Here is a 27,143-nt window from a genome sequence, read left to right as displayed (position 1 = left end):
TTATTAATAATGTTGTGCGCGGGTTTGTTTATCAATACTTCTACACAAAAGTACTTCACAATTTATTGAAAAAAGGAGAGATGTTGCTTTTCGTAGTATTTTACTAAGACTGTGAACATAAGGTCGGGATCCGAAACAATTACGTGCGAGCTCCATTTTTATTTCCATAACATCGCGAGAAGAAGAACTAATCTAAAAACACCGTAAATCACATTAGCGTACAGTATCCAATAAGCTACACGCACCCCATAAAATAGAAGGCCAAAAGAAAAAGGCTGTCACACTAACACTGTTTTATTATCAAATAAGTATACATAATAAAATAATCTTTAAAAATCAGATCCTTATTATGACGTATTGTCTCGTGATTGAGGTCTGCCTTCCGAGGCAATCGAGTGAGTCGACGAGGTCCTCTCTTCGGCTCTGAGATCTGAAAAAGACAAATTTCGAAAAGGCCGGTCACCATCCACAATTAATGGTGGATAGTGACCGGACTGAACAGTGCCAATATTTGCATTTAGAGTTTCAGTGAATATATTTCCATAAAGCATTAACACGTTTTCTCAAATATCATCTATAACCTTGAACACTGATCACACTAAGTCACAGGGGGCTGTACTAACGTGTCAAAAAAAAACACACTTGTTCAACTGGAATGACACCGCCTAAATCGATCAGTCCTAAAAGCAACACTGAATGATAGGTGCTTCTTAGTTGCTTAGCGGACATCTACACCCCTATGTTACGTGCCCGAACTGACCACAGGCAGTGGCCATTGGCTGCACAGCGGTATATGCAGCAGGCTCGACATGACGGAAAAACATGACGTGACGCTTCAAATAAGCCCATTTCACATCGAGTAAGGCGGAGAATTTCTCTGAGTACTTAGTAACTTATAGCAAACAAAATATCAAGTGCGACTTTTTTTTAAATTGATGCGACTTTTTGTAGTGTCATTGAAATTTGAGCTTTTCGTCCCTGAACTGATGCACAGGGAAAAATTATCTTAAAAAGCCAAAATCTGCTTATGTGCACTTCGGCCTCACGTCATTTGTGTTTTGAAAATCAGTTCGTAGAACAAGGAACCTATAGCCGCCAGTGCTGAAAAACGCAAGACTAGTTCCAGTACCGCGCGGTTAAACCATCCTTTTTGTTTTGAAATGGCAGCTTTTTACCTGCGAACTGTCACATTTTGGCGAATACTAAGAAAACTATACCAAACCTAAGGCTATAATTTTCTTTATGACTTCCTCATTATCAAAAAAATCTGTCATCTTTTGAACAGTATGGTTTTAATGCTGTACAGTTAGTTAAATCAGCGACAACCTTTCGTACCTTTTCTCGAATGTTTTAACACTACGATTGTGCTTGTTTTCGCCAGAGCACGCGCATGCGTTATTCAGCACTGTCCCTATAGCCATTGTAAGTAATCGTGTCTTCTCTCTTTATCTGGAATTGCCCGTGTTCCAGGTTTTTCCGTCATGTCAGCAGGCTCAAACTAATACAACTTTTCACAAGAGTTTGCATCTGATCGCAACTAAGCAGCTGAGTCCGAAGTGAAAATGATAGGTAAGCAATTCAAGTTTCATTCATTCATGCATTTGGATGATTTTTCGTACCAGGAAAGCAAACTGAAATCACAATTCAATTCCTTTTTTGCATACAAACAAACAAACGTTGTTTCGCAGCTGGACTATCAAGCAGTCTCCCTGGAGCTCGATAGCCTTTGCCTTGAATCTTTTAGTAGAGTTCCCAGATAAGCTTATTACATATCTTGAACACATGTTTTCACTTTTTTGTCTTTGTGATAATGGCGCCCAAGATTTCTTGCTCGAAGTCATTGCAAGCAAAGTCAGTGGGAAAACTTAACATGTTAGGACCACATGTGTCAATGGCAACTGAGTCTCACGTGAGAATGCTAGGTAAGCAAATAATGAATGAATAAATAGTGCAATGCAGTGTCAACAGGAAATTTGAACTGTCTGTCCAGATATAGGCTAATCCTATATAAGGAGTCCAGCGTCTGAGACAGCCAGCAGGACTATGGTAGAAATTAACTTGCATCTATAGAAAATTTGAACTAAAACCAAAGCCCTGTCCAGATATAGGCTAATCCTATATAAGGAGTCCAGCGTCTGAGACAGCCAGCAGGACTATGGCAAAAATTAACCGGCATCAATAGGAAATTTGGACTAAAACCAAAGCCCTGTCCAGATATAGGCTAATCCTATATAAGGAGTCCAGCGTCTGAGACAGCCAGCAGGACTATGGCAAAAATTAACCTGCATCAATAGGAAATTTGGACTAAAACCAAAGCCCTGTCCAGATATAGGCTAATCCTATATAAGGAGTCCAGCGTCTGAGACAGCCAGCAGGACTATGGTAGAAATTAACTTGCATCTATAGAAAATTTGAACTAAAACCAAAGCCCTGTCCAGATATAGGCTAATCCTATATAAGGAGTCCAGCGTCTGAGACAGCCAGCAGGACTATGGCAAAAATTAACCGGCATCAATAGGAAATTTGGACTAAAACCAAAGCCCTGTCCAGATATAGGCTAATCCTATATAAGGAGTCCAGCGTCTGAGACAGCCAGCAGGACTATGGTAGAAATTAACCGGCCCCAATAGGAAATTTGGACTAAAACCAAAGCCCTGTCCAGATATAGGCTAATCCTATATAAGGAGTCCAGCGTCTGAGACAGCCAGCAGGACTATGGCAAAAATTAACCGGCATCAATAGGAAATTTGGACTAAAACCAAAGCCCTGTCCAGATATAGGCTAATCCTATATAAGGAGTCCAGCGTCTGAGACAGCCAGCAGGACTATGGCAAAAATTAACCGGCATCAATAGGAAGTTTGGACTAAAACCAAAGCCCTGTCCAGATATAGGCTAATCCTATATAAGGAGTCCAGCGTCTGAGACAGCCAGCAGGACTATGGCAAAAATTAACCGGCATCAATAGGAAATTTGGACTAAAACCAAAGCCCTGTCCAGATATAGGCTAATCCTATATAAGGAGTCCAGCGTCTGAGACAGCCAGCAGGACTATGGCAAAAATTAAAAAAATAGAAAATTTGAACTAAAACCAAAGCCCTGTCCAGATATAGGCTAATCCTATATAAGGAGTCCAGCGTCTGAGACAGCCAGCAGGACTATGGCAAAAATTAACCGGCATAAATAGGAAATTTGGACTAAAACCAAAGCCCTGTCCAGATATAGGCTAATCCTATATAAGGAGTCCAGCGTCTGAGACAGCCAGCAGGACTATGGCAAAAATTAACCGGCCCCAATAGGAAATTTGGACTAAATCCAAAGCCCTGTCCAGATATAGGCTAATCCTATATAAGGAGTCCAGCGTCTGAGACAGCCAGCAGGACTATGGCAAAAATTAAAAAAATAGAAAATTTGAACTAAAACCAAAGCCCTGTCCAGATATAGGCTAATCCTATATAAGGAGTCCAGCGTCTGAGACAGCCAGCAGGACTATGGCAAAAATTAACCGGCATAAATAGGAAATTTGGACTAAAACCAAAGCCCTGTCCAGATATAGGCTAATCCTATATAAGGAGTCCAGCGTCTGAGACAGCCAGCAGGACTATGGCAAAAATTAACCGGCCCCAATAGGAAATTTGGACTAAAACCAAAGCCCTGTCCAGATATAGGCTAATCCTATATAAGGAGTCCAGCGTCTGAGACAGCCAGCAGGACTATGGCAAAAATTAACCGGCATCAATAGGAAATTTGGACTAAAACCAAAGCCCTGTCCAGATATAGGCTAATCCTATATAAGGAGTCCAGCGTCTGAGACAGCCAGCAGGACTATGGCAAAAATTAACCGGCCCCAATAGGAAATTTGGACTAAAACCAAAGCCCTGTCCAGATATAGGCTAATCCTATATAAGGAGTCCAGCGTCTGAGACAGCCAGCAGGACTATGGCAAAAATTAACCGGCATCAATAGAAAATTTGGACTAAAACCAAAGCCCTGTCCAGATATAGGCTAATCCTATATAAGGAGTCCAGCGTCTGAGACAGCCAGCAGGACTATGGCAAAAATTAACCGGCATCAATAGGAAATTTGGACTAAAACCAAAGCCCTGTCCAGATATAGGCTAATCCTATATAAGGAGTCCAGCGTCTGAGACAGCCAGCAGGACTATGGCAAAAATTAAAAAAATAGAAAATTTGAACTAAAACCAAAGCCCTGTCCAGATATAGGCTAATCCTATATAAGGAGTCCAGCGTCTGAGACAGCCAGCAGGACTATGGCAAAAATTAACCGGCATAAATAGGAAATTTGGACTAAAACCAAAGCCCTGTCCAGATATAGGCTAATCCTATATAAGGAGTCCAGCGTCTGAGACAGCCAGCAGGACTATGGCAAAAATTAACCGGCCCCAATAGGAAATTTGGACTAAAACCAAAGCCCTGTCCAGATATAGGCTAATCCTATATAAGGAGTCCAGCGTCTGAGACAGCCAGCAGGACTATGGCAAAAATTAACCGGCATAAATAGGAAATTTGGACTAAAACCAAAGCCCTGTCCAGATATAGGCTAATCCTATATAAGGAGTCCAGCGTCTGAGACAGCCAGCAGGACTATGGCAAAAATTAACCGGCCCCAATAGGAAATTTGGACTAAAACCAAAGCCCTGTCCAGATATAGGCTAATCCTATATAAGGAGTCCAGCGTCTGAGACAGCCAGCAGGACTATGGCAAAAATTAACCGGCATCAATAGAAAATTTGGACTAAAACCAAAGCCCTGTCCAGATATAGGCTAATCCTATATAAGGAGTCCAGCGTCTGAGACAGCCAGCAGGACTATGGCAAAAATTAACCGGCCCCAATAGGAAATTTGGACTAAAACCAAAGCCCTGTCCAGATATAGGCTAATCCTATATAAGGAGTCCAGCGTCTGAGACAGCCAGCAGGACTATGGCAAAAATTAACCGGCATAAATAGGAAATTTGGACTAAAACCAAAGCCCTGTCCAGATATAGGCTAATCCTATATAAGGAGTCCAGCGTCTGAGACAGCCAGCAGGACTATGGCAAAAATTAACCGGCCCCAATAGGAAATTTGGACTAAAACCAAAGCCCTGTCCAGATATAGGCTAATCCTATATAAGGAGTCCAGCGTCTGAGACAGCCAGCAGGACTATGGCAAAAATTAACCGGCATCAATAGAAAATTTGGACTAAAACCAAAGCCCTGTCCAGATATAGGCTAATCCTATATAAGGAGTCCAGCGTCTGAGACAGCCAGCAGGACTATGGCAAAAATTAAAAAAATAGAAAATTTGAACTAAAACCAAAGCCCTGTCCAGATATAGGCTAATCCTATATAAGGAGTCCAGCGTCTGAGACAGCCAGCAGGACTATGGCAAAAATTAACCGGCATAAATAGGAAATTTGGACTAAAACCAAAGCCCTGTCCAGATATAGGCTAATCCTATATAAGGAGTCCAGCGTCTGAGACAGCCAGCAGGACTATGGCAAAAATTAACCGGCCCCAATAGGAAATTTGGACTAAAACCAAAGCCCTGTCCAGATATAGGCTAATCCTATATAAGGAGTCCAGCGTCTGAGACAGCCAGCAGGACTATGGCAAAAATTAACCGGCATCAATAGGAAATTTGGACTAAAACCAAAGCCCTGTCCAGATATAGGCTAATCCTATATAAGGAGTCCAGCGTCTGAGACAGCCAGCAGGACTATGGCAAAAATTAACCGGCCCCAATAGGAAATTTGGACTAAAACCAAAGCCCTGTCCAGATATAGGCTAATCCTATATAAGGAGTCCAGCGTCTGAGACAGCCAGCAGGACTATGGCAAAAATTAACCGGCATCAATAGAAAATTTGGACTAAAACCAAAGCCCTGTCCAGATATAGGCTAATCCTATATAAGGAGTCCAGCGTCTGAGACAGCCAGCAGGACTATGGCAAAAATTAACCGGCCCCAATAGGAAATTTGGACTAAAACCAAAGCCCTGTCCAGATATAGGCTAATCCTATATAAGGAGTCCAGCGTCTGAGACAGCCAGCAGGACTATGGCAAAAATTAACCGGCATAAATAGGAAATTTGGACTAAAACCAAAGCCCTGTCCAGATATAGGCTAATCCTATATAAGGAGTCCAGCGTCTGAGACAGCCAGCAGGACTATGGCAAAAATTAACCGGCCCCAATAGGAAATTTGGACTAAAACCAAAGCCCTGTCCAGATATAGGCTAATCCTATATAAGGAGTCCAGCGTCTGAGACAGCCAGCAGGACTATGGCAAAAATTAACCGGCATCAATAGAAAATTTGGACTAAAACCAAAGCCCTGTCCAGATATAGGCTAATCCTATATAAGGAGTCCAGCGTCTGAGACAGCCAGCAGGACTATGGCAAAAATTAAAAAAATAGAAAATTTGAACTAAAACCAAAGCCCTGTCCAGATATAGGCTAATCCTATATAAGGAGTCCAGCGTCTGAGACAGCCAGCAGGACTATGGCAAAAATTAACCGGCATAAATAGGAAATTTGGACTAAAACCAAAGCCCTGTCCAGATATAGGCTAATCCTATATAAGGAGTCCAGCGTCTGAGACAGCCAGCAGGACTATGGCAAAAATTAACCGGCCCCAATAGGAAATTTGGACTAAAACCAAAGCCCTGTCCAGATATAGGCTAATCCTATATAAGGAGTCCAGCGTCTGAGACAGCCAGCAGTACTATGGCAAAAATTAAAAAAATAGAAAATTTGAACTAAAACCAAAGCCCTGTCCAGATATAGGCTAATCCTATATAAGGAGTCCAGCGTCTGAGACAGCCAGCAGGACTATGGCAAAAATTAACCGGCATAAATAGGAAATTTGGACTAAAACCAAAGCCCTGTCCAGATATAGGCTAATCCTATATAAGGAGTCCAGCGTCTGAGACAGCCAGCAGGACTATGGCAAAAATTAACCGGCCCCAATAGGAAATTTGGACTAAAACCAAAGCCCTGTCCAGATATAGGCTAATCCTATATAAGGAGTCCAGCGTCTGAGACAGCCAGCAGGACTATGGCAAAAATTAAAAAAATAGAAAATTTGAACTAAAACCAAAGCCCTGTCCAGATATAGGCTAATCCTATATAAGGAGTCCAGCGTCTGAGACAGCCAGCAGGACTATGGCAAAAATTAACCGGCATAAATAGGAAATTTGGACTAAAACCAAAGCCCTGTCCAGATATAGGCTAATCCTATATAAGGAGTCCAGCGTCTGAGACAGCCAGCAGGACTATGGCAAAAATTAACCGGCCCCAATAGGAAATTTGGACTAAAACCAAAGCCCTGTCCAGATATAGGCTAATCCTATATAAGGAGTCCAGCGTCTGAGACAGCCAGCAGGACTATGGCAAAAATTAACCGGCATCAATAGGAAATTTGGACTAAAACCAAAGCCCTGTCCAGATATAGGCTAATCCTATATAAGGAGTCCAGCGTCTGAGACAGCCAGCAGGACTATGGCAAAAATTAAAAAAATAGAAAATTTGAACTAAAACCAAAGCCCTGTCCAGATATAGGCTAATCCTATATAAGGAGTCCAGCGTCTGAGACAGCCAGCAGGACTATGGCAAAAATTAACCGGCATAAATAGGAAATTTGGACTAAAACCAAAGCCCTGTCCAGATATAGGCTAATCCTATATAAGGAGTCCAGCGTCTGAGACAGCCAGCAGGACTATGGCAAAAATTAACCGGCCCCAATAGGAAATTTGGACTAAATCCAAAGCCCTGTCCAGATATAGGCTAATCCTATATAAGGAGTCCAGCGTCTGAGACAGCCAGCAGGACTATGGCAAAAATTAAAAAAATAGAAAATTTGAACTAAAACCAAAGCCCTGTCCAGATATAGGCTAATCCTATATAAGGAGTCCAGCGTCTGAGACAGCCAGCAGGACTATGGCAAAAATTAACCGGCATAAATAGGAAATTTGGACTAAAACCAAAGCCCTGTCCAGATATAGGCTAATCCTATATAAGGAGTCCAGCGTCTGAGACAGCCAGCAGGACTATGGCAAAAATTAACCGGCCCCAATAGGAAATTTGGACTAAAACCAAAGCCCTGTCCAGATATAGGCTAATCCTATATAAGGAGTCCAGCGTCTGAGACAGCCAGCAGGACTATGGCAAAAATTAACCGGCATCAATAGGAAATTTGGACTAAAACCAAAGCCCTGTCCAGATATAGGCTAATCCTATATAAGGAGTCCAGCGTCTGAGACAGCCAGCAGGACTATGGCAAAAATTAACCGGCCCCAATAGGAAATTTGGACTAAATCCAAAGCCCTGTCCAGATATAGGCTAATCCTATATAAGGAGTCCAGCGTCTGAGACAGCCAGCAGGACTATGGCAAAAATTAAAAAAATAGAAAATTTGAACTAAAACCAAAGCCCTGTCCAGATATAGGCTAATCCTATATAAGGAGTCCAGCGTCTGAGACAGCCAGCAGGACTATGGCAAAAATTAACCGGCATCAATAGGAAATTTGGACTAAAACCAAAGCCCTGTCCAGATATAGGCTAATCCTATATAAGGAGTCCAGCGTCTGAGACAGCCAGCAGGACTATGGCAAAAATTAAAAAAATAGAAAATTTGAACTAAAACCAAAGCCCTGTCCAGATATAGGCTAATCCTATATAAGGAGTCCAGCGTCTGAGACAGCCAGCAGGACTATGGCAAAAATTAACCGGCATAAATAGGAAATTTGGACTAAAACCAAAGCCCTGTCCAGATATAGGCTAATCCTATATAAGGAGTCCAGCGTCTGAGACAGCCAGCAGGACTATGGCAAAAATTAACCGGCCCCAATAGGAAATTTGGACTAAAACCAAAGCCCTGTCCAGATATAGGCTAATCCTATATAAGGAGTCCAGCGTCTGAGACAGCCAGCAGGACTATGGCAAAAATTAACCGGCATCAATAGGAAATTTGGACTAAAACCAAAGCCCTGTCCAGATATAGGCTAATCCTATATAAGGAGTCCAGCGTCTGAGACAGCCAGCAGGACTATGGCAAAAATTAACCGGCCCCAATAGGAAATTTGGACTAAAACCAAAGCCCTGTCCAGATATAGGCTAATCCTATATAAGGAGTCCAGCGTCTGAGACAGCCAGCAGGACTATGGCAAAAATTAACCGGCATCAATAGAAAATTTGGACTAAAACCAAAGCCCTGTCCAGATATAGGCTAATCCTATATAAGGAGTCCAGCGTCTGAGACAGCCAGCAGGACTATGGCAAAAATTAACCGGCCCCAATAGGAAATTTGGACTAAAACCAAAGCCCTGTCCAGATATAGGCTAATCCTATATAAGGAGTCCAGCGTCTGAGACAGCCAGCAGGACTATGGCAAAAATTAACCGGCCCCAATAGGAAATTTGGACTAAATCCAAAGCCCTGTCCAGATATAGGCTAATCCTATATAAGGAGTCCAGCGTCTGAGACAGCCAGCAGGACTATGGCAAAAATTAAAAAAATAGAAAATTTGAACTAAAACCAAAGCCCTGTCCAGATATAGGCTAATCCTATATAAGGAGTCCAGCGTCTGAGACAGCCAGCAGGACTATGGCAAAAATTAACCGGCATCAATAGGAAATTTGGACTAAAACCAAAGCCCTGTCCAGATATAGGCTAATCCTATATAAGGAGTCCAGCGTCTGAGACAGCCAGCAGGACTATGGCAAAAATTAACCGGCCCCAATAGGAAATTTGGACTAAAACCAAAGCCCTGTCCAGATATAGGCTAATCCTATATAAGGAGTCCAGCGTCTGAGACAGCCAGCAGGACTATGGCAAAAATTAACCGGCATCAATAGGAAATTTGGACTAAAACCAAAGCCCTGTCCAGATATAGGCTAATCCTATATAAGGAGTCCAGCGTCTGAGACAGCCAGCAGGACTATGGCAAAAATTAACCGGCCCCAATAGGAAATTTGGACTAAAACCAAAGCCCTGTCCAGATATAGGCTAATCCTATATAAGGAGTCCAGCGTCTGAGACAGCCAGCAGGACTATGGCAAAAATTAACCGGCATCAATAGAAAATTTGGACTAAAACCAAAGCCCTGTCCAGATATAGGCTAATCCTATATAAGGAGTCCAGCGTCTGAGACAGCCAGCAGGACTATGGCAAAAATTAACCGGCATCAATAGGAAATTTGGACTAAAACCAAAGCCCTGTCCAGATATAGGCTAATCCTATATAAGGAGTCCAGCGTCTGAGACAGCCAGCAGGACTATGGCAAAAATTAAAAAAATAGAAAATTTGAACTAAAACCAAAGCCCTGTCCAGATATAGGCTAATCCTATATAAGGAGTCCAGCGTCTGAGACAGCCAGCAGGACTATGGCAAAAATTAACCGGCATAAATAGGAAATTTGGACTAAAACCAAAGCCCTGTCCAGATATAGGCTAATCCTATATAAGGAGTCCAGCGTCTGAGACAGCCAGCAGGACTATGGCAAAAATTAACCGGCCCCAATAGGAAATTTGGACTAAAACCAAAGCCCTGTCCAGATATAGGCTAATCCTATATAAGGAGTCCAGCGTCTGAGACAGCCAGCAGGACTATGGCAAAAATTAACCGGCATCAATAGGAAATTTGGACTAAAACCAAAGCCCTGTCCAGATATAGGCTAATCCTATATAAGGAGTCCAGCGTCTGAGACAGCCAGCAGGACTATGGCAAAAATTAACCGGCCCCAATAGGAAATTTGGACTAAAACCAAAGCCCTGTCCAGATATAGGCTAATCCTATATAAGGAGTCCAGCGTCTGAGACAGCCAGCAGGACTATGGCAAAAATTAACCGGCATCAATAGAAAATTTGGACTAAAACCAAAGCCCTGTCCAGATATAGGCTAATCCTATATAAGGAGTCCAGCGTCTGAGACAGCCAGCAGGACTATGGCAAAAATTAACCGGCCCCAATAGGAAATTTGGACTAAAACCAAAGCCCTGTCCAGATATAGGCTAATCCTATATAAGGAGTCCAGCGTCTGAGACAGCCAGCAGGACTATGGCAAAAATTAACCGGCATAAATAGGAAATTTGGACTAAAACCAAAGCCCTGTCCAGATATAGGCTAATCCTATATAAGGAGTCCAGCGTCTGAGACAGCCAGCAGGACTATGGCAAAAATTAACCGGCCCCAATAGGAAATTTGGACTAAAACCAAAGCCCTGTCCAGATATAGGCTAATCCTATATAAGGAGTCCAGCGTCTGAGACAGCCAGCAGGACTATGGCAAAAATTAACCGGCATCAATAGAAAATTTGGACTAAAACCAAAGCCCTGTCCAGATATAGGCTAATCCTATATAAGGAGTCCAGCGTCTGAGACAGCCAGCAGGACTATGGCAAAAATTAAAAAAATAGAAAATTTGAACTAAAACCAAAGCCCTGTCCAGATATAGGCTAATCCTATATAAGGAGTCCAGCGTCTGAGACAGCCAGCAGGACTATGGCAAAAATTAACCGGCATAAATAGGAAATTTGGACTAAAACCAAAGCCCTGTCCAGATATAGGCTAATCCTATATAAGGAGTCCAGCGTCTGAGACAGCCAGCAGGACTATGGCAAAAATTAACCGGCCCCAATAGGAAATTTGGACTAAAACCAAAGCCCTGTCCAGATATAGGCTAATCCTATATAAGGAGTCCAGCGTCTGAGACAGCCAGCAGTACTATGGCAAAAATTAAAAAAATAGAAAATTTGAACTAAAACCAAAGCCCTGTCCAGATATAGGCTAATCCTATATAAGGAGTCCAGCGTCTGAGACAGCCAGCAGGACTATGGCAAAAATTAACCGGCATAAATAGGAAATTTGGACTAAAACCAAAGCCCTGTCCAGATATAGGCTAATCCTATATAAGGAGTCCAGCGTCTGAGACAGCCAGCAGGACTATGGCAAAAATTAACCGGCCTCAATAGGAAATTTGGACTAAAACCAAAGCCCTGTCCAGATATAGGCTAATCCTATATAAGGAGTCCAGCGTCTGAGACAGCCAGCAGGACTATGGCAAAAATTAACCGGCATCAATAGGAAATTTGGACTAAAACCAAAGCCCTGTCCAGATATAGGCTAATCCTATATAAGGAGTCCAGCGTCTGAGACAGCCAGCAGGACTATGGCAAAAATTAAAAAAATAGAAAATTTGAACTAAAACCAAAGCCCTGTCCAGATATAGGCTAATCCTATATAAGGAGTCCAGCGTCTGAGACAGCCAGCAGGACTATGGCAAAAATTAACCGGCATAAATAGGAAATTTGGACTAAAACCAAAGCCCTGTCCAGATATAGGCTAATCCTATATAAGGAGTCCAGCGTCTGAGACAGCCAGCAGGACTATGGCAAAAATTAACCGGCCCCAATAGGAAATTTGGACTAAAACCAAAGCCCTGTCCAGATATAGGCTAATCCTATATAAGGAGTCCAGCGTCTGAGACAGCCAGCAGGACTATGGCAAAAATTAAAAAAATAGAAAATTTGAACTAAAACCAAAGCCCTGTCCAGATATAGGCTAATCCTATATAAGGAGTCCAGCGTCTGAGACAGCCAGCAGGACTATGGCAAAAATTAACCGGCATAAATAGGAAATTTGGACTAAAACCAAAGCCCTGTCCAGATATAGGCTAATCCTATATAAGGAGTCCAGCGTCTGAGACAGCCAGCAGGACTATGGCAAAAATTAACCGGCCCCAATAGGAAATTTGGACTAAAACCAAAGCCCTGTCCAGATATAGGCTAATCCTATATAAGGAGTCCAGCGTCTGAGACAGCCAGCAGGACTATGGCAAAAATTAACCGGCATCAATAGGAAATTTGGACTAAAACCAAAGCCCTGTCCAGATATAGGCTAATCCTATATAAGGAGTCCAGCGTCTGAGACAGCCAGCAGGACTATGGCAAAAATTAAAAAAATAGAAAATTTGAACTAAAACCAAAGCCCTGTCCAGATATAGGCTAATCCTATATAAGGAGTCCAGCGTCTGAGACAGCCAGCAGGACTATGGCAAAAATTAACCGGCATAAATAGGAAATTTGGACTAAAACCAAAGCCCTGTCCAGATATAGGCTAATCCTATATAAGGAGTCCAGCGTCTGAGACAGCCAGCAGGACTATGGCAAAAATTAACCGGCCCCAATAGGAAATTTGGACTAAAACCAAAGCCCTGTCCAGATATAGGCTAATCCTATATAAGGAGTCCAGCGTCTGAGACAGCCAGCAGGACTATGGCAAAAATTAACCGGCATCAATAGGAAATTTGGACTAAAACCAAAGCCCTGTCCAGATATAGGCTAATCCTATATAAGGAGTCCAGCGTCTGAGACAGCCAGCAGGACTATGGCAAAAATTAACCGGCCCCAATAGGAAATTTGGACTAAAACCAAAGCCCTGTCCAGATATAGGCTAATCCTATATAAGGAGTCCAGCGTCTGAGACAGCCAGCAGGACTATGGCAAAAATTAACCGGCATCAATAGAAAATTTGGACTAAAACCAAAGCCCTGTCCAGATATAGGCTAATCCTATATAAGGAGTCCAGCGTCTGAGACAGCCAGCAGGACTATGGCAAAAATTAACCGGCATAAATAGGAAATTTGGACTAAAACCAAAGCCCTGTCCAGATATAGGCTAATCCTATATAAGGAGTCCAGCGTCTGAGACAGCCAGCAGGACTATGGCAAAAATTAAAAAAATAGAAAATTTGAACTAAAACCAAAGCCCTGTCCAGATATAGGCTAATCCTATATAAGGAGTCCAGCGTCTGAGACAGCCAGCAGGACTATGGCAAAAATTAACCGGCATCAATAGGAAATTTGGACTAAAACCAAAGCCCTGTCCAGATATAGGCTAATCCTATATAAAGAACCCAGCATCTGAGACAGCCAGCAGGACTGTCCTGTTCAGATCGCTTTGAAATAATTTGATGTTCATGTTTTCATTTTTGTCCTATATTTTCTATTGTGAAAAAAACTCAATAGCTTTGGTACAAGTGCAACTAAAATGATGATGAGGTCTTGAGTATCTAACTAAACTACTCATTTATAATTACTGATCTACTGCCAATTTTGGTGTCAACTACTAAATATCTTTCCCCTTGTTGAACTTCTTTGCTTTTCTGCTTGCTTTGCCCCTAGCTTTTCTTTTCATGAGTTGCTTGTTGTTTTCTTCTAAAAGAGAAAATGTTTCTTTAGCTTATGTTTATCCAATCATATTGTTTTTCCCATACAATTACTATTGTCCAAAAACTTGTAATCGATCAAGTTTGTGTGTTTGCAAATCTGCTGTACTGTATAGTAAACTGAATATCATGTACAGATACAATTGATGTAATTGTTTTCAACTTATAAAGATAGCCTGGGCTCAGACCAATATTGTAGTACGGATAATTGTTTTCCACTATGAATAGTGCAGGCACTTGTAAACTGCAAGAATAATCCTTAAGGCTTAAACAAATTCTTGAAAAATGAGTGCAATGAATAAACTGCTTCCATGTTTCATATGTGGTCTGTCTATCGACTTACCTATTGTGGTGTCATTGCCCCCTATGAAAGTCTGCAACAATTCACTTTTGAAGTGAACCTATTCAATACAAACAAACTGTTAGTACTTAGAAAAGTATAAACTGGTATTCCCCCAGATCCTATTCACCATTTGTTAAAAAAATAACTGAGGTTGGTAGACAATTATTTAAAGCCTCATAATTGATTAAATAGGCAAAACAATAATAATAACCAACATCTAGAAACAAAGTACAAACATATATAGAAAAAAAAATATTTGTAAAATGTAGATCATGAGACAAAAGTAAATACGTCCTTATTCTTAAAAATCTTTTTCATTCAATGTTTTTGGTCATATATTCACTTTACCTCATGCTCTTCGCCCGTATCTGATTTAGAATCCATGTCAGGATCATAGCCAGTCTAGAGAGGCAAAAAATAAGCCCAAAAACAATTATTAATAAAATAAGCTAAGTTAGAAATGATGATTCAGTTGGAACCTTGAACCTCTATAAAAAAGAGTCCGAAGAAACAAGTTATTTCCGTTCTTTAGCTGGACCAAAATTACAGTAAAGTGTAACAAAAATGGAAATGGAACAATTAACAATATTGTGTGAAGTTTTTTGCCTGAATTTTTTTACGACCTTAATTTTTCGTTGTTATTTATAGGCTAATGGCACAACATCTGCAAAAAGATTATATCATCAGCATAGTGTGTGAGGTTGAGCTTCAGCATAGGCTTACAAACACATTGAAAATAAAATTCCATCTCCTACCCACCTTGTGATCAACAGTTTTCTTGTTGTCTTTATTCCTTCTCTTTTTCTTTTTTTCCTTTTTTTCCTTTATGCTTAGGGCTTTGAGGATGACCCTTCCATCAAAAGTGCTGAGATTGACATCTATTAAAGAATAAATTGTGATGTTAATGGGCCATCAATAAAATAGAAGAAAATTAAATATTTGAATTATTGGATGTGATGTGCACCTTGTTTTCAAAAGCCATTCAGTTATACAGTACATTTTACAGTGCAAATATGTCTTAAAATTTTTGAGTAACATCAAATTGACGTCAAAACAACTTGGGACAGTAAACAGAGTAAACAACATCGTCCCTACATCTCCCCTTACTAAGGGGGCCATTATTTGAGGCTTGGGTGGGAGCAATTTTGCTGCCAATAGTGCACAGCAATAATGCAACTCTGAATGATAATCTTTTAAGTACCAACCTTCTGCACGGGCAACAACTCCTAGGTTGGAACCAATAGCACGCAACACCAACAGTATTGGTTCCCTCCCATGGCCATGATTTCTGGATACTAAAAAAATTTTACAAGAGGGAATGACTAAACCCTTAGTGTGTTTTGGAACATAGTGGCTCTTGTGAATGTTTAAAAGAGGAGGCAAAAGCAAAAGGTGCTAGAGCTTTCCAGAGCTGCATTTTATTTACACTAATTCTTGATAATACAGTATAAGACATTTTCCAGTTAAGTAGGACTTTTACTGTTACATGCGATGCAGATTTACTGCATCCTCCTTTAGGCACAGGCAGTAAGGGCTGCTATCTGTCAGTGGTTAATAAAGAAATGTTACAGTATGGGGAAATTTATATGTTAAAACTAAATCAAGTTTGGAAAGGCATGGAGACTCGATTGCCAAACTTTGAGTACATAAAACTCAGAATAATCCATACTCAATCCAGCACCAAAACATGTTGAAAACATAGCTTAGATTTCAATAGGAAGGAAGCCTTTTTTACTGTTAAGAAAATGCTTTGTCCTTTAACATTTTAACAGCCCCCCCAATAATATTCATTAAGATACAGTTGCATCATTAAAAATACTATACCTGCCCTCTCATCATCTGTGCCTTCGAAACACACACATAGCAGAGGTTTGACCTCCAAGTCTTCGACATCCCTAATAAAACATAGCCAACAGTATTAGATTTGAATAAAAACATTTTGAACAACATGGGTCAAGAGGCTGAGAAGCAAACCGAGTAAAGATTTGTAGTAATGCTAAACAACATTGTTGGGGTTTAACTCAATTTTATTGATTGCTGACATTTTATCCATGACTATAGTGTTTACCTGAAGAAACTTGCCAGCATGTAGTTGGCTGGCTCATCTGGTTCAACCCCTGAGCAGATAAGCAATGATCTGCCAGAGTACTTGGCTTGTATACATGCCTAAACAAAGCATCATTCCATTGTTACACAATTTTGGGAAAACTATAATACTGTAGATGTTTTATATACAAGAATATGTGCAAGAAAATGATGATGAAACTAACATAAACAGTAATATGGCAAGTTATTACCCTAAATGTGACGACTCAGGCGAAAACCGACCGTACAGCCATTTCGTTCCGTGAGCTTACCCGCGAATTTTGTTTTAGCAAGTCAAGAGGTTTTTTATTGGATCTCGTGTGGTCAGGATACCGGACCAATCAAAACTTGAAGAATGAGTCCATTTGTAAAATGAGCTTCAAATTATTAATGATAACACAACAAAAAAATATCCACACAGTGTGTTGTCATCTTGAAGTCTGAATTTTATTCAGCTGAAAAGGGGCGGAGCTAAGCTCTTTCAAAGTGCGGGTCTTTGTTTAAGAACATATGGGCAGAAATAATAGACTTTATTGTAAAATTCTAAAGGTTCTTTATATGATGGTCGCTCCTACCCTTGTTCCAGAGCCTTGAACGTCTCTAAATAGAGAAGTTCCATGCTCCGGAAACAGGGTAAGTCACTCCACGAGAAAAGGAAAGAAATTATGAGGCTTTAAAATATAAATATGTTAAACATTTTGCTCTTCCATAACGATGAGATTGCAGATACATACAGTAGGATATCTCTATAATAGCAAGGTGGCTTTGTATCTATACATACTTCTGTAGTTTATGGATCCTAGTGTTGCAACTCGGTATGCCTTAATTTAAAGTACCCCAAAATATAAGAACCTCTTTTGCCCAAAAGGAGAAAATCTAGGTTCTCACACACAGATTTATTTTACTGTACCTGATGGTAATTTTCGAGTACCACACACAGGTCCCCAAGTGCCTGTGTGTGATACCACATCTGGCCCTTTGTGATGCTTTGGTTCAGAAAACCAAACTCATACTCATCCTCCCTTACTGTTCCAACTAAATAAAAAGAACCATTGCCTATTACAATTCCAACAATATGTATAATGAGAAATTTGTATTGAAGCTATAACATAAATGATATACTATTTCAAACACACAAGTGGCCTTCATAAAGCAATTAAACTATTGCAATTAAATTTAAAATTAATACAGTATAATGGATCTCTATAGTAAAATGATTGTATAATAATATGGCAGCTCTTTTTCCTTACTTTCCTCTGTTCCTCTGTTTCTCTCATATTAGCTGATTAATTAAACTATGCAAAAACTACTCTCTTTTCAGAGAGTTGCACAAAATAAAACTTAAAGCAAACCATGTATTGATTTTCCCCTGGTTTTATTAGCATGCGTTTGATTTGAATTCTTACCAACAACTCCAAAACTTGAGTGCAAATTTATTTCCTTTAAGAATTCTCCTGAAAAAAAAAAATACAACTAATTGTCAATGGGGGCATTCTCCATATCCACTTGCTAAGAAGAACATAGGAAACAGTTATTTTATAATAATTAGGATCTCCACAGTATAACGCTTATTTTATAACAATAAGAGGACCACCACCCCACCAGTATCTGCACTGAATATCTGCACTTAAATAATTTCTTATGATACAGAGATATTATAGGAAAAGTGAGATGACAAAAGAGAAAGATGTGCAATGAAAATACTATTTCATGATTTGTAATACATTTATGATGCAAATTAATAATGGTGATTCCATGGACCTCTGTCATGGGAACCCTGTCTAATGGACTACAAATCAAACAAAAATAATAATTAAAAAGAAAACTTGCATATGGCTAAATCTCTATGTATAATTTGAAATTTTGTTGGGTTTTGTAGATAATAAGACATATTCATTTTTTTTTATATAATAGGAACTACTAGTATTCAATAGATGATTAAGACTCAAATTGTGTTGTCATCATAAATTGTTGTGAATCATATTCACCTTTTGAGGACGCTGTTTTCTTTATGGGAGTGCTGAGGGCTAGAACATAGAAAAAAACTTTTTTATTTATTATAACTCGTGCCGTCGATTGAAATGTAGAAAGTGAAAAAGCCAATAGAAATCAATACTATGACCAAAAGTTGTTAGAATATATATATAAGAAAGTGTCAAAGATAGAAAAAATAGGGAAAAAATTCATTTTTTTAATTTTCATGTTTAAAATGTGGTTGTCCGATTAAATAATGCAAACTCACATTGATTATATTCATCGCTGGAGGAGGGTGATGGATCTCTGTCATGGACTACAATCAAACAAGAATTAAAAAGAAAACTTACATATGGCTTAATCTTTATGTATAATTTAGAATTTACTTGGGTTTTGTAGATAATAAGATATATTCATATTTACCTTTAGAGGGATCCGTTGATTTTCCCTTTCCAGGGTTGCTAAGGGCTAGAAGATAAAAAAAAAATTGTTTTATCATCATTAAAATCTCCATTGTATCTGCACTGTAGTGGATTCCTATAATACAGAGAAATTCTAGGATAAAAGGAATTAACTAAAGAAAGAAATCAATAAATGTGCCCTTGCTTACCATTCAACTCGCTCTTCTCTTTGACTTCCTTGTATTCAAGAACTATGCAAATTAGAAATGGTTATGATTTTGTTTTCTTATTCAACATTTTTGAATGGAAACCAGCATTAGGGGAAAAATATAGGCTATAACAGGTCCTACCAGGTACAAGGTCGTCCCCACTAGAAGGGGATGAAGATGGACTACCTCTGAGGTGGACTATAAAAACAAGAATAACAATTATATTTAAAAAAAGCATTGAATAGCTAAATCTTTATATATGTATAATAAGGGAATAATATGGTGGGTTTTGTAGATAACAAGATGTTTATTATATTCACCTTTAGAGGGCTTTTCAGGTTTCTTGCCTTTTCCAGGAGGGTTTATACTAAGGACTATAGAAAAAACTTTTTTAATTTTATTATAAGAGGAACTACTTGAAAAGAAAAATGTAATAGTCTAGTACTTTATAGATGATTAAGAATCAAATTGTGTTGTCATCATAAATTGTTGTAGATCATATTCACCTTTAGAGGAATCTGTTTTCTTTATTGGAGTGCTTAGTGCTAGAACATAAAAAAAACTTTTTTATTTACCATAACTAGTGTTTTTTTTTATAGAAGAAGTATGTGTGCTTTAAGCTAAATGATGGTATATATATATATATATATATATATATATATACTCCAGTTGAAGTCTTTCACTGGGAGCCGAAATAGTGCTCAACTTTACAGGAGCTGTTATATATATAGGTGAAAGTGTCAAAGATTGAAAAAATAGAGAATAAGAAATTCATTTTTTTTATTTTCATGTTCAAAATGTGGTTGCCCGATTAAATAATGCAAACTCACGTTGATTATATTCATCGCTGTCGTCACCTTCATCACTGGTGGCTACATAAAACAGTTTGAAAAGTGAATAATAATAGAATTATAGACTCCAGCAGCACCCCCCTTCTATTCTTTGTTTCTTAGGGAAGGGTCAATATTTATTTGGGGGGTGGGAGGTGTGGAGGGCTTCTAAGTTGAATTTTTTGGGGTTCAAAAATCTCTACCCTCCCCAAAAATGGGGTCTAAAAATTATGGCCCTCCCCCAGAACAAAAAAAGCTCAGTCCATCAAATTTGTTTATGAAAATTTACGGTCGTTGTCACACTATTTCATGAAAGAGAGTGAAAAAAAATATTCAGGTACAGTACTGTATGTTTCGGTGCGGCGCCATATGTGTGTGAGGGGGGGAGGGGGGACTAAGCAGAAAGCCTATGCAAGGGGCAGTAGAGTTGGGTAGAAAATAAGAGAGAAAATCTGCCTCTCCGATTTCTTAGCAAGATCAAATCCCCAGGATCTATTAATTTTTTCAAAAAAGCATCTTGGATACAATTTTAATAAATTCATCTCAAATAATCTTACCCGGAAATGCAGCTTTGCCATTTGCAATATCTTTGAATATCATCTTCCCTTTTTTTGCTGTTCATTTAAAAAAAATACAGTTTAAGATGTTGTATTTTACAAGTTTAGGGTAGGGTTTTTGGGCTCTATGATAGGGTATCTTTTTTTCGCTTGTCGGTCTCTGGTAGAGTGGGCAAAGTTGTCAGTATGGCTGCCCAATACACACATTGCCACATTAAGCAAAAAAGACAATTTATTTAAACACCATTTGATTGACAGTGATTTTTTATTAGACTTATTGGACCACCTTTGTAAACAATAGCACTGGAGAGTCAATTATCATATGGTGTAAACATAACCTACAGTGGTTTAACAAGTGTTTATACCAGTCACACTTTGTTATCAGTATCAGGCTTGTCGGTGTCCTTTGCATGTCAATCCTAGCATCTATACAGTAGATCTGTGGTAGGGTATGTAATTTCAGGTCTCTGGTAGGGAATACAAATTTGAGGATTTTTGGTCTCTGATAGGGTCAGATTTTGGAGACCTCGGGTGCACAGCCCTGCCCCAAAATAAGTTGAGTCCCCCCCCTGGGTTTAATAGAGGTAAAATACAATGCAATCATTTGGTGACCACACACGTTTGCTTAATTGCATAATAGAGGTTCAACTGTACTCACATGACCTTGGGGATGACTTCTTGGTCGCCCCTGTTATTCAATTATATTCTTTATTAATGATAGCACTTATTGAGTTTAGAGAAAATAAGTTTAGATAACTGACAAAGGGGGCCTTACCTGGTGTTGGGGTGGTGCTGCTGCTTAAATCTGCTCGCAAAATGATACAAATTGATACATGAAATTTGATTTGTTTTCTAAATGCTGCAATGAATCATGTAGACTTACTTATGCAATAAAGTTTTTTAGCACTTAGTTTTTTAAGCTCTTCTCTTACCTTTTGTCCTTAGACAGAAATACATCCTTTTCGTTCGATTGAACGCATTGTAAATTTCCTGGCCAGTAGGGACCCCGTAAAAGGCAACATTCCAGCCGTTGTTGCCTTGTGCCCCTGGCTGAAGGAACTGAAGTCTGGAATGAATGACAAAAGCGTTCAAAAGCAATATACATCTATAAACCAGCTTTCCAATCAGTGGTCCCAAATTAATCGCCACTTTCGATGATTCGTATACGCGCACGCGTTCAAATAAGCGACCCCACCCAATAGGCGCCCTTTGACCATCTTTTTTCGTCGAATAGAAAGCGAGTGTTTCTTCACTTATAGAAAGCAGATGTCTATAGAATGTGAAAAGGGCTTTTAGTTAAAAATATATATGTTTTTAAAGCTGCTGTCGCAAAAATTACGCGGGAGTGAGCTTGGCCTTATCAGGGAATAGTTCCCTGGTCTTATATAAATGGGTTTTTACTGTAATAGAGTGGGCTTAATAGCACCGGAAATCCGGTGACATGTGTAATACATGTTCTGGCTATCATTTTACCACAAGAAGCGCATTTGAAATATAACCATTTTAATATGGTTTAAATTTTCCGTCGTTAACTATTTGGTACACGAAACTTCTAATTCACAGAAATAAAGTTTTGTTTCTTACACTTGGAGTTTACCCGGTGAAAACGACAAAGAGGAATTCGTTACGCAACAAATAACTTGTCCCTTGAAATGGCTTCACCGCATTGTAACGGATTGTAACTTAGGCCAGGGGCGAATTATATGACATCAATACTGGGATAAGAAAGGCAATACGTGTACTTGCAAAGACACTTACCTCTTTGGCAACTCCAGTTCATTACGTAGCGTCGGAAATTTTGATTTTAGGATGCTTAGGACATCCTCGCTGGAGTGATTGGTGGCCAGGTCTAAGGTTTGGACTCTCCCCTCTCGCTCCGCCTGTTTCAGCCTGCTCCCTCTGGGCACGCAATTAAAATTTAGGTCTTTTTCGGACAAAAAGATCGTTCTCAGTGAGGTACACTTTGCTTTTCTCATAGCTTCGTCTTCCACGTAAAAACTCGCACACTGATCAAGAACCTTCCGAACCGTGCTTAAGCGGACATAACATGTGACGTGTAATATGAGACTCGGTCAACAGGACCAATAAGCCGGCGTAGCTTGCGTGCATCCGGTATCATAGTTTTTACTCTGTTACAGAGTAAAAACTTCGAACCCGGATGCACGCAGGCTAGGCGTAGGAAGCATATTCGGGAACCAAGGGCGTTATGTAGGAAGGGGAAATTCGGTACTTCTTTGTATGAAGATTGAAAGGAATGTCGATAGCCCGAGGGGGGGCGTCTTGTAATCCCATAGCCCGGTTGTAGTTCTAAATACTGATTTCGGACACACTAGGCGTTCCGTGGTCAGACGAGAGCCATGCTAGCAGCCTAAGACACCTTCCTATTCCATCGACTCGATCGGCGCTTTTGTACTTAAAATTAAGCTGCAAAACATGTTGATGCTAGTAGTGCTTTAGCCTGCGTCCAGCCGGAAATAGTTCCGTTATTACGGTAATAATAGAACTATTTCCGGCTGCATGCAGGCTAGTAGTGCTTTTCCTAAGTGTTAAAATATATTTTGCCGACGATCACCACCTTTTTTAATTAATTTTAGATTTTCAACCCGGGGTAGTTAGGTAGTGGCGGCTCAAGGGAAGGGGAGAGGTAGAGGCGCTCGCTTTTTCTTCTCTAAGCCCCCCTCCCCCCGTCTCTCTCCCTTGAACCGCTACGCAGGCTAGGGGTAGTGCAAGTAGGTTCTAGCTTTCATTTCTGTGGACCCGCAGACAAAACGAGACTTAGCGACGGGTGGAAATAGAGCCTACGCAGAAGAAACAAAACAGGTTTAAAATTTTGATATTTATTTTTATAACACTATAACACATATGCGACAAGTTATTAATTTTCAAAAAAAACGTTAGTTACTAATGAAGTCATAAGTAATAATTCCAAACGTAAACATAACTCTTCCAGAACTGAAATTTAATTTCTCAAAGGCTTCAGCCCTCACGCCAAGTAGGGTGCCAGGCGCTACGAACTCCTCCTCGATGTTCATGTTTATGTCCCCATTCCGTATCCTGCGGGATTGATAGATTGCATTAGTGAAATAGCAGCATTTTGATAAAGTAATGTAGCCATTTGGAGACCCCCCTCCCCGGTGATATAAACAGGACCACAATGATGCGCTTCCACTTATAAGCCACCTCTACAAAAATGCATTCCCCGGCAAACTGTGGGAATATCGTGTAAAGACAACAAGCATGTAAAAGTGTAACACACAATGCGAGGTGGTTGTTGTACATTCAATGGTTATACTCGTATATTTTAAAATTTCAGACATAACTTGGGAATTATTTCGCATGCTATTATAATATCAATCGTTACTTACGCAAGTTTAGCGACAACCGGAGATGGGGCTTTGACCAGCTGAAGGCCAATAGCACCCTTCACAGTCAGGAAAGCCCTCCACACTTGGCTGTTTTCTCTTTCTATGGCGGGGCTGAAAAATATGGGGTTATCTGCCGCCAAACGCTCCTTTTTTATTGTCCATTCCAGAGACCACCTCTCTTCCTCTACTTTCTTGTAGTTTTTGTCTAGCTCCTCAAACTAAAGTAGTAAAGTAAGAACAGTAAATTATGGTAGCAACTATTTCCTAAACCACAATTACTACTTCTAAAACCCCCTTTTCCAAATTGGCAAGCTGAGAAAATAATCACTTTCGAAAACCAGCCAAAAAGCTGACTCTTGTGCTTTCTTTCTTTTTTTCAATTTTCTTAGTCGGGAGACCGGTTTTATACTGCTATTAGTCTCCTGCGCAGCTGTCCTTTGTGTCGGGCACGCGTGAGCCTTACGCGAAGGACTACACTACTGCCATAGCAGCTGGGAAACTACAATTCTTACAAACCTTTACTAACGCTGCTTTTCGGAGCGTTCTGCATTCTTTTTGCAGAAGTTTGAGGTGGCTATCAGCCGCTGTAAAATTATGCTCCGCCATCTCGCTCTCATTTCCGATAAACCGACACCCGGCAATGGGACATTCAATTGCTCTTGACGGGCAAATCTTCATATGTCTGCTCACATCTATTCTGTAAAATTTGAAAATACATAAGATAACATCAAGTAATTATATTAATCTTCCACAAAGATAAACTGTAAAATAAAAGCATCTACGATTCCTTTAATTTATAATGCACAATCTTTGTTTCTACCTTTAGCAGTAGATAATTACCAACATAAACAGTTGAAAAAAAGATAAAGGTAGCATTTGCCGAAACTTCTGAAAACATGATTCAAATTATTTTATTGATATATTGATATATCAGGTAAAATATGGTCACGTAGTATCCCAAGGAAAAAAAGGATAGAGCACGCGTTCAAAAATGCGGAGTTCTACTATTAGGTTTTACAGTACTTAGTGACTCACAATTTCACTTTGTGGCTGGCCTTGGATCCAGGGGGTGGAAAAGGGCATTCCACCATCCTTCCACAGCATATTGCCTTGTGGTCTTTTAGGCTTCCCACAATCTCCATGCAGTCAGAACATGACTCCTCAGCAGGGCTTCCCCTTTAAAAATAAAACAAGGATACAGGTATAATTTTTATGTGCGTCATTGTTGCCCGCACAACCGACAACCGCCGTGCACTCTTCACCTTTAAATCTATTTTCAGTTGTGGCAGAGCCTTAAAAAACACAATGTGTATATATGGGTGAAGCATAATACCAATTAAGTATTATAGACACAATAAATTCTGCATCTTAGAACGATTCACTCTGATAAGAAAAGATTTTCCTAGTTTCTGAGCCTGTTTTTTGAGCCGAACACACTGGCATTAGTCGCTCCAACGTTTTCTTGCATTTTAATTGCTACGTGCTGAATAGAGAATATCACAGATAGAAGTCGTATGCAATACTATACTATATTCTATCCAAACGCTTTGTTGAGATCTTTTTTTACCCAATGCTGTAACAACGCTGACTAGGGAAGTAGACTCTATACAAACTATATATGAGGGATCACCGACTTCCGTTCCAGTTTCAGATCAAGACAAACCTAGCGGAAATTTAGGAGTGTGCTGGCGTGGTCACCTCTCTAGTCTCCTGCGCAGCCGTCTATCACCACTCACGAGCAGCAACATGCCTAGCCTAGCACACGTGATCTTGAGTTCCTCACGGGAAGCCTGGATTCTTTTATTATTACAAAGCAAGAACTACTAGCGAGTTTTTTTAACAAATGGACTCGACTAGGCCAAGTTAACAAATACAAATATTCGTCCTCGCCGGCGTCATTTTTTTTAGGGCCGATTCAAAATTTCAACATTTGCTAATTTTCAAACTCCTATAATTAACCTTTTTTCGCGATTTTAGACGTTCCCTTAGCCTTCGTCAGTGAAAAACTCCATTCGTATTTGCTTTTGTTGGCGTTATGATATGGAGCCAGTCAAAAAAATCCTTTTGGAGGTCCATTGTGGATAGATCAATAATAATGGTACAGGAAATACAGGAAATACAAATAAAAGCTACCCGCCCCACTTTCTCCTCGCCGTTCCGCCGCGCCGCCTCGCTCTTTCGCGTCTCATAACGCTGCCCGCGTCGCCTTGCTTCTCGAGGATTGCCCGCTCGTTTTTTTTTTTTTTTTTCCTAGAAATGCGGTTGGGAAACGTTTGTTTTATTTTACTTGGCAAATTAAATACAATGGGTATATCGATTTGCTATAATGTATGGCGTTGTTAGATGGTACTCCATCTCTATTTCCATTTGTATTTTATAACGTCTGAGTTAACGTCCTAGGGGAATATATGTATTGATCCGCCGCTCATGTGATTTAATTATTTTACTGCAATGGTGTAATGGTAAAATGACCGTTTATTTCATTCAAAATAAAATTAGAACTCTAATGTAATACAATGGAATATGAGTTCTTCTTGAAAGTAATGCACAACAAAGCCGGTTGAGGGGTTGTATTTACAATAGAGTAGTGAACAATGGCCGGCGAATCGCGCGCGAGCCGAATAAGGAACAAACGGCAATTAAGAAGCGGGCGCGCTAAAGAAATAGTTATTATCTATGCAAAGGATAGTTTCTCGATTATACCCAGGTAAGCTATGCAGCTAGAGAGAAAATGATTCTGTTCTACTTCTGGGTGCGCGAGTCTTTAGAGCCGTTATGTAAAGAAGCCGACGTAGTGGGGAGGTGAAAATGCCTGAGACACTTAAATGTATGTTGGTTGATGTCGATAAGAATGCGCGATTCATTTTCTCCGGATACAGATTTAGAATCTAGTTTTTTATTTACTCCAATGGGAAAATATACCTGACTTTTATAAGGGTGGATATCTTCGCCGCTCATATTCACCGGAACTGTTGATTTCTCATAAACTTACGCTTCGTTACCGGTGTGCCAAGCATGTAATCTGTTGCATGTGATTTTAAACTCAAACCCATCGCTTGGCTGTTCTAAATAAATGTGGAAGGTCTTTTTTAATTCAGAAAATTTAAGTTTAGGCTAAAAATATCGGATAAGTAAAATGACAATACTAGATCAGTACGAAGC

General features: G+C 39.8%; 2 protein-coding genes and 1 long non-coding RNA gene across 9 annotated transcripts; 1 reads left to right on the top strand and 2 right to left on the bottom strand.

The window, feature by feature from the left end:
• Nucleotides 1-273: 273 nt before the first annotated feature.
• On the bottom strand, nt 274-23,091 carry LOC116604486. Of its 6 annotated transcripts, none has more exons than XM_048719409.1 (22): nt 22,375-23,091; nt 21,549-21,682; nt 21,392-21,421; nt 21,275-21,304; nt 20,617-20,673; nt 20,060-20,101; nt 19,736-19,774; nt 19,550-19,603; nt 19,371-19,427; nt 19,230-19,271; nt 19,043-19,087; nt 18,888-18,935; nt 18,634-18,672; nt 18,052-18,099; nt 17,556-17,680; nt 16,629-16,726; nt 16,385-16,455; nt 15,766-15,855; nt 15,320-15,438; nt 14,909-14,962; nt 14,561-14,618; nt 274-430 (listed from the first exon to the last, which is right to left on the bottom strand). In XM_048719409.1, exons 1-22 carry the CDS (start codon nt 22,590-22,592, stop codon nt 348-350), a joined length of 1,581 nt encoding a protein of 526 aa, XP_048575366.1. In that variant the 5' UTR covers nt 22,593-23,091; the 3' UTR covers nt 274-347. The 6 variants fall into 6 exon arrangements, with proteins under 6 accessions (XP_048575366.1, XP_048575365.1, XP_048575364.1 ...); XM_048719408.1 differs by lacking the exon at nt 274-430 and adding an exon at nt 13,972-14,203 and having other exon boundaries at nt 22,375-23,086; XM_048719407.1 differs by lacking the exon at nt 274-430 and adding an exon at nt 13,972-14,206 and having other exon boundaries at nt 22,375-23,065.
• LOC125557112 lies at nt 1,301-27,143 on the top strand. The gene is made up of 2 exons (XR_007305174.1): nt 1,301-1,922; nt 25,627-27,143. It is a non-coding gene; the product is annotated as an uncharacterized LOC125557112 (long non-coding RNA).
• Nucleotides 23,438-25,560, bottom strand: LOC5504516. Of its 2 annotated transcripts, none has more exons than XM_048719413.1 (5): nt 25,397-25,560; nt 25,017-25,157; nt 24,498-24,678; nt 23,982-24,199; nt 23,438-23,670 (listed from the first exon to the last, which is right to left on the bottom strand). In XM_048719413.1, the coding sequence occupies exons 1-5, from the start codon at nt 25,447-25,449 to the stop codon at nt 23,511-23,513; spliced, it is 753 nt and encodes a 250-aa protein (XP_048575370.1). In that variant the 5' UTR covers nt 25,450-25,560; the 3' UTR covers nt 23,438-23,510. The 2 variants fall into 2 exon arrangements, with proteins under 2 accessions (XP_048575370.1, XP_048575371.1); XM_048719414.1 differs by lacking the exon at nt 25,397-25,560 and adding an exon at nt 25,244-25,387.

Source organism: Nematostella vectensis, chromosome 12 (genome assembly GCF_932526225.1).
Source record: "Nematostella vectensis chromosome 12, jaNemVect1.1, whole genome shotgun sequence".
NCBI classification, from domain to species: Eukaryota; Metazoa; Cnidaria; class Anthozoa; order Actiniaria; family Edwardsiidae; genus Nematostella; species Nematostella vectensis.
The sequence above is the reverse complement of the archived record's forward strand: the minus strand, read 5'-3'. Positions and strand labels throughout refer to the sequence as shown.

Coding starts and splice junctions, on each gene's coding strand:
- LOC116604486 (XM_048719407.1), bottom strand. CDS start 22,592: ATGAGAAAAGCAAAGTGTACCTCACTGAGAACGATCTTTTTGTCCGAA. Junction 21,683..22,374: donor GAACTGGAGTTGCCAAAGAG/GTAAGTGTCTTT, acceptor CATTCATTCCAG/ACTTCAGTTCCTTCAGCCAG. Junction 18,673..18,887: donor CAGCGATGAATATAATCAAT/GTGAGTTTGCAT, acceptor TCTATGTTCTAG/CCCTCAGCACTCCCATAAAG.
- LOC5504516 (XM_048719413.1), bottom strand. CDS start 25,449: ATGCAAGAAAACGTTGGAGCGACTAATGCCAGTGTGTTCGGCTCAAAA. Junction 25,158..25,396: donor GTGTTCGGCTCAAAAAACAG/GCTCAGAAACTA, acceptor TTATTTTTAAAG/GGGAAGCCCTGCTGAGGAGT. Junction 24,679..25,016: donor GCCAGCCACAAAGTGAAATT/GTGAGTCACTAA, acceptor CAAATTTTACAG/AATAGATGTGAGCAGACATA.